The sequence below is a fragment of the Drosophila pseudoobscura genome, chromosome X, assembly GCF_009870125.1.
Source record: "Drosophila pseudoobscura strain MV-25-SWS-2005 chromosome X, UCI_Dpse_MV25, whole genome shotgun sequence".
Classification (NCBI taxonomy): Eukaryota; Metazoa; Arthropoda; class Insecta; order Diptera; family Drosophilidae; genus Drosophila; species Drosophila pseudoobscura.
The window spans coordinates 67,437,133-67,456,162 of NC_046683.1; the positions used below are offsets into that span (position 1 = coordinate 67,437,133).

Consider the following 19,030-nt stretch of genomic DNA (forward strand, 5'->3'; position numbering starts at 1 on the left):
TCCAAAGAAAAGATAGGGGAAAACAGGGAAATGTTATAGAGAATAGAGCGCTGGAGAAAGCGTGAAATGGAGAGAGACTGTGAAGAATATAAATATCAAACAGAGATATGGAGCTAAAGCTAGATATTTACAGAGAAACGTACTAAAGGAATGTTCTCCCCACTCTCAGAAAGAGAGCGGGTCAGAGACAGTGAGAGAGAGAGGGAGAGAGTGAGTGAGAATTGACCAAAACAGAAGCAGCAAGCAGAGGGTGTGGAGAAGGAGAAGGAGCAGAATAACAATATTTTTTTTTATATGCGTATGTGACACACAAAAGTTGTGCTTTTATGTTTGTTGTACCTCCTCCTCCTCCTCCTCGTCCTCGTCCTCGTCCTCATCCTTCTTCTTTTTTTTTGTGTTGTAACATTTTTTGTTTTTGTTTGTATGTATACCACGGGCGAAATCATCGTTTCCCCAAACCCCTCCCCTTCCCTCGTCACCACGTAATCTGCCCATCGCCATTTCCCGTACCGAATCGACCCATCAATTCCCAGACTCCTTCCTTCTGAAACATTTTTCTCCCAAAAACAGAAAATAGTCGCACGCCATATCGAAATAGGACGCTCTCTCTCTCTCTGTCTCTCTCTCTTTCTCTATTACGCGCTCTCGTCGTTTTCTCTTTTACCCCTCGTACGCCTCTTGACAGTCGTCATTTGGCAGCGTCGTCGTCCTTCCTCCTCCTCCTCCTCCTCCTCCTCCTCCACTTCTTACCATTCTCTCTTACCCACTTCTTGCTATTCTCTTTCTCTTCCTCCCACAAACTCCTTCCCTTTCCGGTGTTTGTATGTCCCTTGTGTTGCCTTTCGCACACGTTGCGTATACGTAATGCCTCCGATAAACAACAACGAACAACAGCAACAAAAGCAATAGCAACCCTTCCCAACTATTACCCCACACACGCACACCTCCCCCCCCCCCCCTCTCTAACATGTAGCGTTTTCGGGGGGGTTGTGGCTAGAAAAGCTAGAATATTTGATTATTCAAATTTTTGCCTGGTTTTCTGTTGGCCTTTTTTTTTTTGATGAGTGGATAAACGATGCTTCGGACAAACCGTCGACATTCACTCGCCTCACGCCTCCCCCTCTACTACTCCCAAATATGATATGATATAATATGATCATGATATGGTACGTGGAATGGATAAAACCAACTTTAACTTCTTTCAGTATTCATTTGATCGTGGCTCTAATTGGAAAACTTCTTCAAAGAAAAAATCAATCATCAATCCGTAACCCCCACACATATAAAAAGTGATAAAAGATACAAAATTGTATGCAAAAAAAAAGCAGCAACAACAACAAAAAGAGGTGCTAATATAAAGATAGAGTTGAAGCCGCTTACAGTAGAGACGAGACCTAACCAAAAATTAAGTTCAGTTCTCGATCAAAAAGTAAAACCGAGTTAGTGGAAAGTTTTGTTCAATTTGATTTTTTCTGGCAGTACTAGAAGCTGCAACAAAACAGAAAAACAGAGAAACAGAGAAAGAAAATAAGGTAAAATATATATAGTAAATGTTGTACGTACATACATATGTACATATGTGTATGTGTGTGTGTGTGTGATATTTTTAGTTGCATTTCGTCGTTGATGAAATGCTTTTGAATATCAAAACGTCGCATAAAGAACTGCTGCTACTGCCGCTGCCGCTGTTCTGAAAAATGCCAACAGTTTCGAAATAACCCACGCGGTCTCTCTGCCTCTATAAAGACAGACAGAGAGAGAGAGAGAGAGAAAGAGAGGGAGAGAGAGCGAGAGAGCGAGAGAGAACCAATGGGAAAAGTCGCCCCTGGGGATAGAGGAAAGATATAGAGGAGAAAAATAATACCGCGTGTATCGTTTGCCAAGACTTTTCCTTGTAGAGGGTGCTGCTGCTGCTATTGGGTCCTCTTCCGATTGATTTCTAGAATGGAAGTTGTTTTCCCCGAAACCCACGAATATTTACTTTTTGGGAAAACATTCCCTGTAGCGAGAGGTATAAACGGCTTTCCTGGGACATTTTCTTTAAGCTTTCAATTCCTTAAATCACTTTTGTTTTGCCTTTTTGACTTACATAAATGTATGCCCCCTCTTGGGGGCCTACATACACATACATATCTGTGTCTTTAGCTGCCGCTTTAGCCAGCGGCAAAGAGACACCCTGTACATAAATCTAAAATTATAATGCCCCGGCCCCTTCCCCTTCCCCTTCTGCTTCTCCTCCTACTCCGCCGCTCTTTGCTCTTCAATATTCATCTAACTCCCCTTTCTCCCCCCCACCTTCGGCTCTTTGGCGTTTTATTCCCGTTTGTCGCCTTGGCTACAAGTGAAATTTTCCTTACTTGAGAGATTTTTCTTTATAAGCAAACGGCTACGCTATGCGACTCATGAGATGCCGCAAGTACTTTGCTTATATGTTTTCATTTAATTTTCCTTTTCGCTAAAGATACAAAAATGGCGAATGCCGTCGCCAGGCAACCAGGCAGCCAGGCAGTCGAGCAGTCAAGCAGCCAAGACGCCAGCCAGCCATCATTGGCGACAGCTGTTCTATGGGGGAGGAGGAGGAGGAGGACGAGGAGGAGGTGGAGCTCTCTCTTTCCCTTCCTCTCAGCTGCCACTGGCAATAAAAAGATATAACACCCAGCGGCCCAGCAGTTCTCTTTTCAGTTATCGAAACGAATTCTCGTAAACCAAAAAGTCAAGACTTAAGCAGGGGCAGCAGCATCACAGGCAGCAGTGGCACCAGCGGACGGCACAAAGTTCAAGGGGGGGGCAGGAAAGACTGGGGGTTAGCGAGAGTTAAGGCCATAAAGAAAATCTGTGTCACATGGAAAACAAGGCGTGGAAATGTATTATGGGCTGTGGGCTGTGGGCTGTGGGCTTTGACTTTGTCTGAGAATCAAATGTAAGCCGGCGGCTACGACAAAACTGTATCTAAAAGATGCTCTGGTACCGTAGGACCAGCCCACATGCAAAACGGTCACCCAAATCAAACGGTAACCCGAACTTGCACTCTACCGTGGCAACCTCCCATTTGGACACACAACAGAGGAGATGTGGGGCCACAAACAGGCAGAGAGAGGGAGAGAGGGACAGAGGGACAGAGGGACACACCCACCTGAATAGACCATATGCAAAAGAGAGAAAAGAAGAGTGCAGGGGCTGCCGCCCCACCGTGTGGGTCAAATGCGTGCGGCTTTTATGGTCTCCATTTATTTTGTTGTATTTTAAAAAAGTGTGACCATAAATAGAACCCCAGACGATGGAGATGGAGCCACCCCCCACCCCCGATACTCTGGGGACAGAGTGTGCTACCAGTGCTTGGTGCGGATCGTAGATCGTGATTCGGTTCGGGGTTCTGGCTGTTTGCGTTCATTTTGCATACGCGAAACGGAAACGAAGCCAAGAGATGAGCTGCTGAGAGAGACCTATACTCAGTGCAGTGCAGCGCTGCATTGAAGCGGAATCGAGGTTCCCCCCCATCCCTCCATCGTGTAGGCCTGGCTTAGACCAGCCATTCATTCATCCATCCATTCATTCATTCATTCATTCATTCCTTCGTTCGTATAACGACTACACATATTGTATTCCGTTTCCACGCTTCATTCATGCTTTGGAACAGCGCACAAAAAGTTAATATTAGTTATCTGCATATTTTCACGGCCCACAAGCGGATGTAGCACACACACACGTGAGATACAGATACAAACTATAGATACAGATACAAATTACAGAAAACTACAGGCTTTGGCAATGGAGTTGCTTGCTCGGGGACCTCCGGGGGGGTTGCGGGTCTGAATGTGTGGGAATGTGAGAAGTTTTTCGCGAAACGAAGTTTTTGCAACGATTTTCCGACGATCAATTATCGCATTCAATCTGTCGACTTTCCGAATTTTATGCGGAATGTAAAACAGAAATTCGAAAGATACAAATGTATCTGTATCTCAATAAGATGTGTGTGTGTGTGTGTTTACTCATGTCTTTCCACGCGCCTCAGAGATTTCCGGCTTTTCATTGAGTTTTTCTCAATTTGTTTGTAATTAGATTTGATTTGATTTTTATGAATAGGGGTGGGGGGTGGCAGCTGTTAATTGGGGATTCCCTAAATGTATCTTTCGACCTTCCCAAAGGATACACAGATACTTTAGATACCTACAAACAGCCGCAAAAGCCATGGCTGTAGATGGAGATGAAGCGCCGACAGATACATATGCAGGTATCTCGAGATTTTTTTTATGTGAGAAATATTTCTTGTTTCTGTGTGTGTGTGTGCGTGGGCTAGTGGTATCTGTGAGATACATTTGCATTGCTTTAGAGCAAATTAGCTCTGCGCTCGCAACATTTTGGCCATAAACTGTAGCTTTGCCAGCTTTGCACTTGCCATTCATTTTCCAATTTCCATTTTCCATTCCCTTAAGTGGGTCACAAAATTTAAGACGCATTATGGCCAAGAAGAAGAATATTGGCCCAAAAGCGAAAATACGAGCAAAAACAAATGCACAGAGATACAAAGATACATATGTATGTATCTAAGGGGAGGTGGTAGAGAAAGAGGTAGATCTGCAGAGCCATACAGATGCAAATGCAGGCGGAGGGGCAGGGGCAGAGCTACAGATACAGGTACATGCCTATAGATGGTTGTCCTCAAACCGAATCGTGGCAGCGGCAGTCGCAGCAGCTACTGATTGAAGTGCGAGAACAAAACCAACAGCAGACGGCAGGCAGGCAGGCAGGCGGGCAGGCAGGCAGAATCATCGCTGGAGGAGAACGGAAGGAGGCTTTTGATGGAGGATGACATGCTCCTCAGCTGCGCTTTTTTCACTTTTCCACACACCCATATAAACCCACAATCTATCTCTCCCTCTCTCTGTGTCTCTGTCTCTGTCTCTCGTTGTCTCTTTCGGTGCGACCCATTGTCTGCATTTTTCGCATTTTAATTTTATGCTTTTGGCCTGGCCTACAACGCACCAAGAGCAGAAGATGAGCGAGAGAGTGAGAGCGAGAGCGAGATAGATCTACACAGAGTGGAACAAAGGCAGGACAGGCGGCACCAGCAGCAGCAGCAGCAGCAGCTGCCGTCTACAAAAATAGTTGGCAACCTCTTCACGCCTCCACACACACACACACACACACACACACACACACACAAACACACGCAGGCAAAGACATACAAAAGTGCTCCATGCCCCCTGTCATCACACTCTTAACAACTGCCACAAACCGCCCTTTCGCCTTGCCCCCCTCTTGAGTCACACTTTTACGTCATTTCTTTTCACTTTTTGCCTCCTTTTTTTGGCTGTTGCTGGTGCTGCTCCTGGCTTTTCCTTTTGACATTTCCTTTAGTAGAGAATTTCGTTTGGTTTTTTCCTTTTTTGTGATTGCATTTTTATGGGTCCTCCCTTCCACTGTCCCCTTGTCCCTCTGTGTTCCCGTGCCCCTGTGCCTGGGTATTTGCATATTTATGCTTTATTTTTGGCAGTTTCCTTACACCTGATGCCACAGGACCGCCTATCGGTGATCCTGCTCGTGTCGGCTGTCGGCTGTCTGCTGTCGGCCGTCTTCGGATTGTTGGAAATTGTTTTTTAATGACTTAATTTGCCACAGTATTTAATGGATGGATGGATGGATGGATGGATGTTGCCCTCCCTTCCCTCGGGCCTCGTTCCACGTGTCTCTCTCTTTCTCTATGGTATCTGTATCAAATTCCGCTTTAAGCCTTTGTCAGCATAGACAATAATCCGCATCAGGGGACACCCAATCCAAAACAGAAGCTGCCATCTATCCGTCCTTCCTTCTAGCATCTTCGCCCATCGCTCATACGCAGCGTTGCACTCCCCCTGAAGCCCTGAGGGTCTGACGAGTGGCAATAAATCATCCAACCGAAAATGTTTCAAAAAACGGTAGCAGTAACCGCAAGCAGCAAATACACATATGTCAGAGGGCCGGGAAGAGGGCCGGGGGGGGGGGGGGGGATGGAAATGTTAGAACTTCGTGAGTTGGATGGATCTCTCTGGCTGTTGTGGATATATATTTGCCCGAGATTAATGCCAAACCAGAAACACCAATCCAATCCGTAGGAAGACTTCAAGTTCTCTCTCTCCCCCTCTCTATCGCTGTCGCTCCCGCTGCGGGGCACAAATATTGGACAAGGGCCAAAAAGAAAAGAAAGGAAAAAAAGAAGGAAAACTAAGATCCCAAATACAAATACAAGAAGTTGGACAGGCAGCAGCGGCAGCAGCAGCAAAAGTTTCATTGTTTCACACAAGTTTTTTTTTTGGCTTTGATACGCACGCACACACATGCAAGCCAAAAACATGCCACACACACACACACACACACACACACACACCGGCACAGATACAGATACAGATGCACGAAAACACACAAACACACAGACAGATACTTCGTAGCAATTTGTGCTCGCGCTTTTGTAGTTTAACGTTTCCCTTTTGCTGCTGCCTGCCGCTGCTGTCGAGGATTATGGATTTTTGTGTGTGCCACATAGTATATGTACGAGTGGCAGGCAGTAGAAGGAGGGCCTGGGTTGGCTGTTTGGATGGTTGGATGGTTGGATGGCTGGATGTTGCTGCTGATGTGTGTGCTCCATCCCTTGATGGCAGGCCATCAATTTAGCTGCAGCTGCTGAGGCCCAAAGCCCAAAGCCCAAAGCACAAAGCCCTGCGTCTCGTGTCTCGTGTCGTCTCCTCCTTTCTATCCACCCACCAGGATTCCACGACGACGACGAGCATGATGATGATGATGTTTGTCTGTTGGTTTGTCTGGCTGCCGTTCGCTCTGGTTCTGTGTGCTACAATTTCCTTTCACTTGACTGACACCCAAAAGCCCCATTGCACCCATCGTCCGCACAGTCCGCACCGTCCACGTCCTCGTCCTCGTCCTCGTCTTCGCTCAAGGATTGTATAACATGTGGGCGGACGGCAGGAGGTGGGCTGAGAGTCGAGCGTCGAGTCGAGGCACTCGAGGCACTTCCACTTCCGGTGCACTGTCCGCCTGTCCGCCTGTCCGCCCGTGCATCCACTGGATCCCATGGATGCCTGTGTGAGTGTGGGTGCTCGCCATTTTTGTGTGTGTTTCTCGCTTTACACTTGACTTGTCCTCCTGACTGACTTTTGCTCTTTTGCTCTTTTCTCCAATTCCTCGTCTCCCTCTTTCTCTCGGTCTTTCAGGGAACTTCAATTGACCTTTGCCTTCCGCCGCCACTCTGTTTCCATTTCATTGGGATTTTCATCTTCTTAACCCACTCGCCTGCCACGTGGCTGTTGCCAGAGCAGATGGGGAGGAGGAGGCGTTTCTTTTTCAGTTAAGTTATGCACCAACACGTACATGCCACAACGTCATCGTCATGCCTCAGTCATTCAGCCATCAAAGCCATTCAACCATCAGCTTTTACTCCCCCCTCTTGCTTGCTGCTGCCCCAAAAATGTTGCCTCCTGATGGTGCTGCCACTTCTGCTGCTGCTGCTGCTGCTTGCTTCGTGATGTTTGCCGTTATGGCTCTTAAACTGTTTTGAGCCACAGCCACAGCCTTTTGCTGGTGGCTAATTGTCCTTATGTGCCTTGGATACGGCATTATCAGTGGGGCATGGATGGATGGGATGGGATGGGATGGGATGGGAGGGGATGGCCAACAGGATAGGAGTGCACACACAAGAGCTTTCTACTGCCACATGCCTGTATTCTCTACTATCCTCTCGTCTCGTCTCCTCTCCCCTACCCACCGATGGTGCCACACATTTTGTGTAGCATACTGCCAGGAGCAGCCCCTGTCTGCTTTGTCTCTCTCGCTCTCGCTCTCGCTCTCGCTGTGTTTTTGTTTCTGTGAGTCAGCGTTTTATCAGCACCTGACTATCGCCTCGCCTTGGGTCTGCTACAATTTGGCAAGGACGAACACACAGATACTCACAGATGCACCTTTTGCATACGAGGACAAAGGACTTGCACGTACGGCAGCAGTTGTACTAGTGGTAGTTCCTTGGGGTTTCTTGTGTGGAGTAGTTTTTAGTTTTTAAATTGTTTCTACGGAAGGAAAAGGCTGCTCTTTCCTCTGCACCCCTTGCCTCCTTTCCATGGGATCCGTCCCTTGTGTATCCTTCCTGATTTTTCTTACGCTGCTCCTCCTCTTGGCCTCTGCTCTTCTGTTGGCCTTATCGTAGGTTCTTCTCTCTGTTGGCCTTCTTTCCCGCCCAGTGTTTCGTGTTCTTTCTCCTGGCTCTACCCGTTTTGGCCTTGTTCTTGGCCAAACAGCTGTGTGTTTTTACTTAATTTCCTTTTCAATACGCCTTGTAGTATCTGTGCCACACTCTGCCGCACTTCTGCCAGTTTTATAGGTCAGCCTTACACACTCTCTCGCTTGCTCTCTTTTTGGTTACTGTGGCTGTGCCACAGCTTCCCCTAGAACTATGGCTTGCACTCCCCCACCCCACGTCTGGCCAACACCTGTGGCCATTCTACTTCTCGCTCTCTCTCTACAGAACTACAAAGGCCACACTCCTCTCTAGCCACTCCTCTCCTTCTCTCTAGCTACAGTTCCTCCCGCTTCTGCTTCTTTTCCTTCTAGCTTCTCTCTTTTCTTGTTTTTTGGCTTATTGCATTTCCCTAATTGGCCCAAAAGTTACGCTTGAAATGTGCCACAAAAAAAAAAGAATAAATAAAAAGCTTAAGAAAAAAAAAACATAAATGAAAAAAAAACTCGTCTCTGCATTGAATGTTTTGTGGGGATTCAATCGAATATTGAGTTGCAAAATTGTTTACGTGTTTTTCCGGATTGCATTTCCCCCAACAGAGAGCGCCGGAGCGACAGAGCGAGAGAGAGAGAGAGAGCGAGAGAGAGCGAGTGAGTGAGTGGATGAGGAATGATCCAATCAGCGTACATTCCATTGAGGGAAATTATTAAATTCTTTTGCATGAGATCATGTATCCTTATCTGTGTTTTTTTTTCTGCCACACACACACACACACACACACACACTCCCGTTGTCGTGTCGCATTCGTATCTGTGTCTAGCTTCCCCCCTCTCATGGGGTATAAAATTCTTTGGCGCTTCCCTCTTCCCCCGCCCGCATCGTCTGCCATTACTCGCGCAATTTTCGCACGTGGAATTTTGCAATATTGTGCAGTAGCCAGCGGCAACAGCCAAATCCCACCACCCACCACCCACCACCCACCGTCCACCATGTGGCAGAGACTGACTGACGGAATGACTGACAGCTGGAGGGGTGGCCGATGTGGGTCCGGGTGCGGAGTGGTGCTGGTGCTGGTGCTGGTGGGTAAGGTAGAATTTTTAAGCTTCTGCTGGCTGCTGTTGATTAAATTCCATTGATAGAGCTACTGCCGCTGCCACTGCCACTGCCACTGCCACTGCCACTGGCCCACCGCCTCACTGCCCCCACCATCCGTTGTCATGCCTCTGCCTCTACGGGCCGATGCTGACTCTGTGATTTTTCCCGGCCTGACCTCTGGCCTCCAGCGGTGGCTGTTGGTGTTTCCATGGCCGATGTCGAAGTCGATGTCAGGGGCTTCTCTTCTCTGCTGGGGCCTCCCGTTCGTAATGAATATTTTAATCATTTATGCTCTGGTTTCACTCTCTCCCCCTGTGCTCTCTGTTGTCACAGTTTTTCCCTTCTCCCGCTGCTCCGCCTCTCATCTCATCAATTTTCCTAATGCCTACGCCTTAAAGTTGCTCAAAAAGTCTGCAATAATATCACAAAATTTTAATAATTTAGATCTGTCTCTATCTCCATCTCTGTCTTGTGAATGAGGGCCAGGCGGCACTCATGAATCCCATCCATGAATCATGTCAGGGGCACTTAGCCATCGGTCGCCTTCGCCTTCGCCTCCGGCTCCGATCTGCTCCGCCCACTTTTCCGTTGCTTCCGTTCGACGAGAGCCGAGAAAATCTTTGGCGGCCCGAAAAGCTTTTAGAGGAAAATATGAACGGATTGCGACGAGTATTTATAGGATATGCATATGTATAGATACAAGATACAACATACAGATATAGCCATAATCCGCCAATAGAAGCAGACGATTTTCGGTCGGTCGTTCGTACTTTTCTTAATTAGAGAGAGAGAAAGAGAAAAAGAGATAGAAAAAGCATATGGAAAAGATAGATATAGATATAGAGATATTCATCTGGCCATTGTTATGCGGATACATTTATATTGTAGCTGAACATAATTTAACATTCAATTTATTACTTTTGGAGATAGAGATATTGTTCGTGTGGTCAAAAGTAGAGTCAGCAGACACCGTTCATTAGATAGATACCACCCACATGAACAGATGCACACAGATACATACAGGCGTATGTATTTGTTGGGGACATTCCGTGTATCTGTTGAATCGATCAAATACAATTGGAAATGCCTGAACGGAACGCCAAGCAGTTTTTGTTGACATTTTTTTTTTTGACGTTTTCATTGTTAATGAAAATTTAATTATGTTTTCATTGCTATGTGCCAATCCACCATCGGACAGCGGACAGCGGACAGATAGTTGTTGTGGATGTTGTTTTTGTTTTTTTTTGTGTGTTGTGGCAGCCCTTGCTACTCCTCCCTCTGATAAATGTGGAATGATAAGCAGGGATACATACAAATAAATAGATCGTTAAGTGGAGCTGTGCTTGGGGAGTGAGGGGTGGGTGGGGGTATCTATATCTGCATCTGTACAGTGTTTGTGGCATGCAATGTCCCTCGTTTTTTGGGGAACATGCAACATAAAATGATGTTTGATGAAGGCTGTCCTATCATGCATTCGAATTGGTTGATAGATATCCCATGGATACGAGAGTAGAGTCTGAAAACCGTTCTCTGCCTGCACTTCGGTATCTATGTATCTTCGAGATACATACGTTTGCGTCGGCTGCTGCTTCTGTTAAAATTAAACTCTCTGTGCTATTTAGTTGTCTTTCGTCTCCTCGTTGCCTCTGAAGGTGAATTTATGGTGCACACATGTATGTATGTGGCCCTGCCACCAGGCTGGCAGGCTGGCAGGCAGGCAGCCAGGCAGCCAGGCAGCAGGCAGTTTACCTCTCTCTCCCTGTTTCTGTGGCTGTGCTGTAGCCGTGTGTATCTTTGTATCTGTGCATTGAGCAGTTTTCCTCGTGTGACATATGTCGCTGTGTGCGCTGCTGCTGTATGGCCAAAAATAGATTCATTTCGAAATGTAGGGGGCAATTCTTTGTGAGTGTTTCTCTCTCTCTGTCTTTTTTGTGATTTGTTTTTGTAGTGCCCTGCCATGTGGCTGATTATTTTAATGGTTTATTAATGAGTGCACCCAACAACTAATTCTCTTTTCTCACTTTTCTGTATCGTTTCTATATCGTTCCTAGATTTCGAGAACTATCAACCACAACAACAGCGACAAAAGTAACAGTAACACCAACACCAACAACAAAAACAACAACAACAAAGGAATCTGTGTGGGAAGCGTCAACTACAGATATATATATATATATATATATATATATATATATAGATATATATATATATATAGCCAGCAGATATATATATTCTTTCGACGAGCAATATAGTTGTAATATATAGAATAAATATATATCACAAACGGAGGAACAGAGGGCAGTGACAGATACAGATACAGTTATATCTGCATCCTGCTCCACATCCATTCACTGTACATATAACAACAGTTGTTAAAAACACGTTATCAACAGTAGCAGCAGCAGTCGTCGTCTAATAGAGTCAGTCAGTCAGTGCTACCCCACATTCGTATCCTTTTGAAGAAGGAACGGTTTTGCCACAGAGAAGACACCGATTTGGCCAGCGCGCACCCCCAACGACAAACAACAGCCTCAAGATTCTTCCATTTGGGGCCAACTTCCGTCTGGAGACGACACCCGCTGAGATGCACAAAATAGCGGCACAGCCGCCAACCTCAGCGCCAGCCGGCGGACTGGATGCCCCACTGGCGGCGCCCAAATATGGCACATTGATACCAAATCGTATATTTGTGGGAGGAATAAGGTAAGAACATATTCTCAAACCGATAAACGGTCCCTGAATCTGTGCGTAAATCTACCCATGAATCTGTATCTCTTTTTGTCTTGTTGTTGCAGTGGCGATACCACCGAAGCAGATTTGACGCGCGTCTTCAGCGCCTACGGTACGGTGAAGAGCACCAAAATCATTGTGGATCGTGCTGGTGTGAGCAAGGGATATGGCTTTGTCACATTCGAGACGGAGCAGGAAGCGCAAAGACTGCAATCGGATGTGAGTATGGCTCCATTTTTTGGGAGACCAAAATCCTTTCTTATCCTAATGCTAATGCGTCGCCTGTTGCAAAACACAAACAAAAACAAAGAACAAAAAAACAAAAAAACAAAAATTCAATTATGATTTCAAACACCGAACCAACGATAGAAAGGAACCGAAAAACAACAAAAAAATAAAAACACTGTTTATACTCGTAGATACATATGTATGTACATATGTAAGTCATACCATACTAAATACTCATACAATTCCATACCAATAATCATTATCCTATACTCTAGAATCATCGTGCGATATATATCGGGAGTATATGTATATACGATAGTATACACGAAAATCTTATAAATTGTGATCCCCATTCGATCTTTTAGGGCACTACTTCCACCAACAACAACAACACCTCTCTTGACCCCCCAAAAACAACAACAACAACAACAACACTACCACAAAAGATACTACTACTATGTACTACGTACTACTACTACTACTACTACTACTACTACTACTACTGCTACTACTACTACTGCTACTACTACTACTACTATGTACCTATGTACCTATGTACTTATGTACTACTACTATGTATCACTACTGTGAGACGCCGTCGAAAATCGAGAATTACCAGAACCACGACCACCACTCCAGTGGGAGGGGTAGGGGCATACTATATCACATATAGGATATATATCTGATATATCGCCTATGATATACATATATGATAAATGATTTATTGATGAAATCACAAAGATATTGATGATGATGATGATGATGATGATGTACGTACCGCCTTTTAGGTACGGACGGCACTCTCTTTGTTCCTGTTTTTTATAAAAAAAATTGTTTTTTCCTTCTTATTGCGTTTTTTGCGTTTGAGTTTTACGTTTCAAGCGTTACGTTACGTTACGTTATCCGTTTATCCATTATACGTTGCGTTAACACATTACGTTACCGTTACGTTACCATATTTCAATTACCGTTGCGTTTACGTTACTATCGTTTTCATATATTGCCACAGAAAAAAACACAAACCCACATACACACACGCACACACTCTTTTAACCCCTTAAACACACACACACACACACACACACACACACACACCCACCCGATACACACCCAATAGATATAGACCACTTTATAGATCGATTTAAGACCGTTTTTGAGCGTAAATGCAATTTTTGCCAAAAATCCAATTTGAGTTGAGTTCCGTTGCACCGTTTTAACCCGCTCATAATTTAATTGCAAAACAAAAGAGAAAAAAAAAACACTAAATAAAACAATTAGCAAGAAAACCTTTGTTGGCCATTTGCTCCTTTGTTGTGTTTTGTTTTTTTGGCCAAGAGAATAGACTATATATAGAACGTATTAGCCAAGATATTGCGTACCTCTTAGTGCCGTTAGTTCCGTTCCATTCGTTGCATATTCTGATTATTGACTATTGTTTTCTGATTTTTGATTGATTTCTCTGTAAATGTTGCTGCACATCTCTTACGTTTCTGCCTCTTTCTGAATTACAAAAAAAAAAAATAAAAACACAAAACAAACAAATTAAAGAACTTACAATAAGATTTATTCCACAAGTTCATAAGAGCGCCATAAAAAAGTTCATTGAGCTGTAGGGAAATGTACGAATAGGAGCATCTGTTTCTGTTTCTGCCCCCGTTCGCAGTTCGATTCCAAGTCGGCAAGCCAGCCCACGCGCTCTATGTGCCCCAGACACGGCTTGTGGCATCCCTAATATGGTCTCATGATCTGCCACTCCACTCCGCCGCCGTTGTTCAGGTGCATACTAATTGATTATAATTATTGCATAACGACTGCCCTGCCCCAGGGTCCCCGGGTCCCCTGTCCCCTGTCCCCTTCCACCCTGTGGCTGATGCAACTTTTAACCATTTCTGGGTTGTGGCTCTCTTCCCACATTTCACTCTCTTTCTCTTCCTCTGCCCTCTTTCCTCTCTCCCTCTCTCTCTCTCTATCTCTCTATCTATGCAGCTTCCGCCGTGCGCTCGGTGCGCTCAGTGCTCTCTGTGGCATATTAAGTGAAAAACTTTTGCTGCCTCGTCATTAATATGCATTGTTTGTTGGTCTCCTCTTTGTTGGGCTCCTCTTCTGGGTTTTTTGCCCACTCCACTCCCTCTCTGGGACATACAAGTGTCCTTGGCAAAAGCCAAAAGGGGAAAAGCTAAAAGAGCGAACCAACAACAAACAGAGCAACAGAGAGCAACAACAGAGAGAAACAATGCAACGCTAGTACCCGAGTAATGTGCCCTACGGCGGAACAACAACAGCAACAAAAACAGCAACAACACAACAGCAGGACAACACTTCTATGCAAAAAAGGATGAAAACGGGCACGGACCTAGGGCTAGGGCTAGGGCTAGGGTTAGGGCAGTACCAGAAGCAAACAATGGGCTTACCAACGTTTAACAAAGTTTTAATTTACACAAAACGCGCACACACACACACACACACACATGTAGACGATAGATGTATAGAGAGATACACACACTAATTAAATTTCATTTGGAGAAAGTTTCACAGAGGGAGAGTGGTAGAGAGAGGGAGAGAGGACTAGGAGGTAGGGACACTCATCAAAAGCCACAGAATGATATAAATACGAGGAAAACTATGGCTCGGCTAAACCACACACAGACCGAACCGAACCGAACCGAAACGCACTCCCCCTCTCTCTGCCTGTTTGTTACCTCAATTTCCACTCTAATTTTCTGTTGGAAAACTAATCCAAAGCACCCCCACACCCATAAGCAGCTATAGATTAGCACAAATTTGTGTGTGTGTGTGTGGCAGGGAGAGAATGGCCCGGACGGACACCACAAAACGCATTTCAAATGTATGAGATTTACCCGGAAGCAGCAGAGCAGCTCTGCTCTTCAATTTTACATTATTTTTAGAGTGGACCCCAAAAAAAAAAAGCAAACATTAAAACTGTGAAGCAGTAAAGCCTTCTATTCTGTTGTCCTTTTCTGTTTGTGAGCGTGTGCGTGTGCGTGTGAATGTGAATGTGTGTGCGTGTCCGTGTCCGTGAGACAAAAGAAATGGAAAAGGCCGACCGTAAAAGCCAGCCAGCCAGGCCCAGCCAGGCCCAGCCAAAAGGATTCTTAATTAAATTCAGTCAAGACAAGGAAGAAGTGGGTCCTGCTCTGCTCCCCCCTGCTCTCTGACAAACGTCTCATCTTTAGTTTACTCTGTGGACTGTGTGCTGCTCCTGGCCCTTTTGCTAGGGCCCTTATCCTTATGTCGGCGCTCGTGGCTCGAGGGCTTGAGGACTCGAACATAAATGAAAAGAATGTTTGCCCGTCGGCGGTCAGAAAGGATACGCAGTGGAGGCCTCTCCTCTCCTTACATTTCGTTTTCCACCTTCTTCTTTTTAACGACAACAGCAGCAGCCGAGCATCTCCGTTGGCCTGCAAACATTTGCTTAGGTTAATGGTTATTACCGATGCTGCCAGGCCAGGCCAGGCCAGGCCAGGCCAGAAAGGAACGGAACGGGACAGGACAGGTCATTCGCTGTCTTCGTCCTCAAAGTGCTGTGCTGCGCTGTGCTTATCTCTCTTTGAGGAGCCGCAACAGCAAATCACAAGGCTATCGGAAGCAGGACTAATTGCCAATTAAAGACGAACGTTCCGGTCCTGTTCCTGCTCCGGCTGTTCCTGCTACTCCTTCTGCTGCTCAGCAGCTCTCAAAGCTGTCATCTTGCTCCGAGTGGTAGTTTTCTTGAGGTACTCGCATTAAATGTAAATTGGCTGTTGTATCTGCTACAGGAGAGTATTACAGTATCAGCTCAAAGTGCGGGGGCCAAATGCATTTTTAATGGGCCTCAAAACAAGGTCGGTAGATGATCATCGACCGAAAAGGATTACCAAGAACACATTTTCCACTGAAAAAGAAGAGGCAGCCGAAAGAAGGAGCGGCAAATTTTCAAAAGGGAATTCAAGAAAAGCTCACTTCAAAAAGAAAATCTCATTGTGCTGAGAGGGATGAGGGGTTTCCATTATTCCTACAATTTAATTTAATTTATTTTTAAATTTCGGTACGGGCTATCGGCTACATACAGATTTACACACGTACAGATTTAACACAACTCTTCTGCAATGAGTTTTCCCATTTATTAATCAATTGATTTTCCTATTCGCAAACACATGGACGAGAGAAGAGAAAAGCCACAGCTTCAGAACAAAACAAAACAAAACAAAACAAAAACAATAAAAATTAATAAAAAACAGAAATATGTTAATTGTTCTTTAAACGCTTCTGTGCCACATTTTAAATATATTTTTCCTTTGATTTCTTACCTTTTTTTTTGTGTGTTTTAATGAGTTTATTATTCTGGTTAATTAATTTTTGTTGTTTTTTTAGTTGATTTTTTCATCAAAACGAGACTTGTTGTTGATATTCGTTGTGCCGCAAAACAAAGAAAATAAAATAAATATAGAAAAAACCAAAGATGAACATTATAAACTTGCAAAAAAATTGTTGGCAAATGAATTTTTTTTTCGCTTTTTAAAGCCAGAAAAAAACACACAAAAAAATTGCTGCAAATAAATAGTACATGACACTTTGTTGTAAAAAACATTACTTAAAAAACACTATATACTCACATACACACACACTCACACAGACATATTGAATAATACACACATGTATTTGGTAATGGTATTTTTGCCTTGGCACGTGTTTCTCTCTCTCTCGCTCTCTCTGTCTGTCTCTCTTTAGCCATGGCCAAGAAAAAAATATGATCTTTAAAAAATAGTGAAAAATGAATTTTTGAAACAATAAAACCAAAAAAAAAAAAACAGCGTTGAGCATTAATTTTTAAATATATATATATATACATATATAATTTTTTTTGGTTGAGAATATTTTTGATGCTGCTGCGTTCGATTTGAATTTGAATTTCTTCGTTCGGCTTGTGTGTTCGATAAAAGCAATCTAAAGCGATTTCTAGTGTACTCCCCATTTATGATCTCTCTCTCTTTTTCTTCCACATCGCTATGACAACTGACAACCAAATCTGTCTGTCGTCGCTATGAATCTTACTTTGTGGCACCTCAAATCCAAATTCGAATCAAAATCAAAATCACAGGGTGAGTGCGTGGTTCTACGTGATCGCAAATTGAACATTGCACCGGCCATCAAGAAACAGGTAAGTGCCCCCCCTGCTCTCCGAGAAGGAGACAGGGCGTATGCACTATTTTACAGATAGTTTTACAATTGTAAAACTTATTAAAGGTATTCCTCTTCGAACAGCCCAATCCTCTGCAGTCGATTGTGGCCGCAAATGGAGCTGTTTACTACACAACCACGCCGCCGGCACCGATTAGCAATATACCGATGGATCAGTTTGCAGCCGCTGTATATCCGCCAGGTGAGTGCTAACCTCCCCACTAGTTCCACTAGTACGACACACCGGTACTTCTACTATTCGCGGTACAATTTCCCATAAGCGAATGGATCTGCTCACAATGGAACTGTTCCCTTTTTGACTATATTTTTCTAACAATCTATCTGAGTACTCATCATTTTGCCGCTTTAGTTCTTTGCTCAATTACAAAACAATACCTTTCTTTTCGTTTTTGTTCTTTTTTCTATATATTTCATATAAATCTCTTTCTATTTAATCAACAAACAAACAACAATCTACTACTCGTACATCGTACATCGTACATCGTACAACATCCAACCAACCAAAACCATCATCAATGTGTGGGGAACAATTTAACCAAACTTAGTTACTGACTTTACAGCCGCTGGAGTTCCAGCCATCTACCCACCTTCAGCCATGCAATATCAGCCATTCTATCAGTACTACAGTGTGCCAATGGTGAGTGTTATACTCTCTGATCTGATCTAACCTACAGGGTATCTACTCGTATCTAATGATTATAATATTACCATTTTACAGCAGAATGTACCCACCATTTGGCCGCAGAACTATCAAGGTGAGTGTTGATCCTACATAGAGCATATACGTATATATCTCTTGCATTGTTCTGTCGTTTTATCGTAGTTTTCACACCAATATCTCGGTATATATGCTTTCTTTTCTTTCATTATTTCTTGGCTGCACCACTACCAAACCACCAAACCTACAAAACTCCTACAACAACCACCACAAAAAAAAAAATAAATAAATAGGTTAAACCCTAAAAAGAAACATAAAAGTAAAGCAATTTTCGTAGTCGCCAATTTTTCGTTGAGAGCTGCCCTGCAAAAAAAAAAACAACAAAAACAACCATACGAACAACAACTGCACGTGAAACTGCAACTACAACAACCAACAACAATCTGACTTCTGAAGATTCAACAATAACAACAACAACAAGAACAACAACAACAACAACAACAACAACAACAACAACAACAACAACAACAACAACAAGAACAACAATTTCTACAACAGAACTCCTGCCCCTCTGCCACTCTGATCGAACTGCAGCAGCCTAAGCAGTAGTCTAAGCAGCAGCCTAAGCAGCAACATCAGCAGCCGCACTTCTAGTTTCTAGTTTCTAATTTTTAGTTTTTAGTTTATGATTTAATATTATTTGTAAACTTATGTTTTAAGCTCTTGGTTCTTTAGTTTATTCGGCTATTACTCTACCGTACAGTGTAATGTAAATTAGTTGAATGCCATGTCGAACCCTCACACACAATATGTATATGAAAAAAAAAACAAAAAAGAATAGAAAAAAGTGCAGAGTGTGGTGTATTACAACAGACTTCCTATAAAACATATACATAATTGTT

General features: G+C 44.0%; 1 protein-coding gene across 15 annotated transcripts in view; it reads left to right on the forward strand.

Annotated features, from left to right (window-relative positions):
- The window catches only part of bol (boule homolog, RNA binding protein), a 32,904-nt gene that overhangs the window by 7,315 nt on the left and 6,559 nt on the right, over positions 1-19,030 (forward strand). For 3 of the 15 annotated variants that reach the window (XM_033384543.1, XM_033384552.1, XM_033384544.1), the window contains exons 2-7: positions 11,365-12,016; positions 12,109-12,262; positions 17,370-17,429; positions 17,516-17,651; positions 18,016-18,107; positions 18,189-18,225. In XM_033384543.1, coding sequence (XP_033240434.1) covers positions 11,898-12,016; positions 12,109-12,262; positions 17,370-17,429; positions 17,516-17,651; positions 18,016-18,107; positions 18,189-18,225 — 598 coding nt within the window. In that variant the 5' untranslated portion in view covers positions 11,365-11,897. Of the gene's footprint in view, positions 1-11,364; positions 12,017-12,108; positions 12,263-17,369; positions 17,430-17,515; positions 17,652-18,015; positions 18,108-18,188; positions 18,226-18,421; positions 18,528-19,030 lie in introns of those variants that run through there. The other 12 variants (XM_033384545.1, XM_033384553.1, XM_033384556.1 and 9 more) reach the window with 11 other exon arrangements.